This window comes from Sinocyclocheilus grahami, unplaced genomic scaffold (assembly GCF_001515645.1).
Source record: "Sinocyclocheilus grahami isolate Dianchi unplaced genomic scaffold, SAMN03320097.WGS_v1.1 scaffold577.1, whole genome shotgun sequence".
Lineage (NCBI taxonomy): Eukaryota > Metazoa > Chordata > Actinopteri > Cypriniformes > Cyprinidae > Sinocyclocheilus > Sinocyclocheilus grahami.
The window spans coordinates 528287-530094 of NW_015505756.1; the positions used below are offsets into that span (position 1 = coordinate 528287).

Here is a 1808-nt window from a genome sequence, read left to right on the forward strand (position 1 = left end):
CCCTGACACACAGAAGCAGTGTTGAGTCGCTGGGGGATATTTGTAGCAATAGCCAACAATACATTGTATGGGTCACAATTATACATTTCTCTTTTATGCCAAAAATCATTAGGATATTAAGTAAAGATCATGTTCCATGAAGATATTTTGTAAATGTCCTACCGTAAATATATCAAAACTTAATGTTTGATTAGTAATATGCATTGCTAAGAACTTCATCTGAACAACTTTAAAGATGATTTTCTCAATATTTAGATTTTTTTGCACCCTCAGATTCCAGATTTTCAAATAGTTGTATCTCAGCCAAATATTGTCCTCTCCTAACAAACCATACATCAATGGAGAGCGCATTTATTCAGCTTTCAGATGAGGTATACATCTCAATTTCACAAAATTGACCCTTATGACAGGTTTTGTGCTCCAGGGTCACGTATTATACTGATTTCTGAAGATCATGTGACACTGAAGACTGGAGTAATGATGAATGAAATACATTACAGTTTAACAGACATTATAATAACATTTCCCTGTTTTTACTGTGTTTTGATCAAATGAATGCAGCAGAAAACGTCATCCAAACATGTGTGTTAAGCTCTTGTGTCTCACTGTAATGCGCAGGACCTGGTGAAGAGTCACCTGATGTACGCGGTGCGTGAGGAGGTGGAGGTGCTGAAGGAGCAGATCAAGGAGCTGATGGAGAGGAACTCTCAGCTGGAGCAGGAGAACTCTCTGCTGAAGAACCTGGCCAGTCCAGAGCAGCTGGCGCAGTTCCAGGCGCAGGTCCAGACCGGATCTCCCACCGCAGGGGCCCCGCCGGAGGGCCCCGGACCCACCGCCTGACTACCTCTCGAGACGATACTGTGAACGGACTCCACAGTCGGTCGTCTCAGACGCTGCTTATCAAACATCACCCGCCTCAGACAATCAGTACTGACCCTGACGGACACGCGTGACCTCCTGAGCTTCACGTGTGCATGCGTGTCAGTGGCGGGAATCATGCTGTCGTTGCCACATTCAACTTGTGTTTATACGGTGTTTCCAGTCGCTCTGCTGGTTTTGTTACTGGTTTTATCGGTTTGGCTTTTAGTTTTGTTTCTTTGCACTTTGTAGTCGACACGTGAGAATCAGACCAAATGAGCACCACCACGAGGACGAGCGTGACCTTTGACTCCGGAGCCCTTGACCTCCATGTCGTGTGTAAAAATAACGGTGGACTGTGCATCAGGTTTCAGGCTCACGAAGAGGACGGACTTCCTGTGAGCGAGTTCTGCTCTGATTAAGTTATTTTGCCTTACAGTCCGTGGCTCTGGTCACCCGTCAGTGACCTTTGACCTCACAGTATGTGCATGTTTCCTTCAAAACAATGTGACGTCATGCAGTTGCACATCGACTTTAATAAATGGCAAGGAAATCAAACCTGGTGTCCTGCTGCGTTTCTTCCCAGATGCTAGTCTAGTCGCTGTGGGTTGGTTAGTGGTGTTAACATGTTACACGCCTTACTCCGGTTGACGTGTTCTAGCACACGCCGAGACGCCCTTTAAACATCTTAAAATGCCCTCAAGGTGAGACACTGCAGGCACTGGTCAGTGTCAGTCTGTCTTCTTTCAGACTAGTGGAAGGAAAGCATGCTAACTACACACATTTGCGTCTGTAGATTTCAATCTTTAGAGAGTGTTTTTCTCTTACAAACACCAAACCTTAGTTTTATTCCTCTTTATATTCTGATGGTTCGTTCGCACTGATTTATACAACATTTACTCCTGAAAATGTGTTTGTTTTCCATCTGTTGACAGTATTTTCTGATTTAT

General features: G+C 44.4%; 1 protein-coding gene across 1 annotated transcript in view; it reads left to right on the plus strand.

The window, feature by feature from the left end:
• Positions 1 to 1437, plus strand: part of LOC107556740 (TSC22 domain family protein 1-like) — a 20474-nt gene extending 19037 nt beyond the window's left edge. The window contains exon 3 of the mRNA XM_016239931.1: positions 619 to 1437. Within this exon, the coding sequence (XP_016095417.1) occupies positions 619 to 840 (222 nt within the window). The 3' untranslated portion in view covers positions 841 to 1437. The remainder of the gene's footprint in view (positions 1 to 618) is intronic.
• The last annotated feature ends 371 nt before the right edge of the window (positions 1438 to 1808 follow it).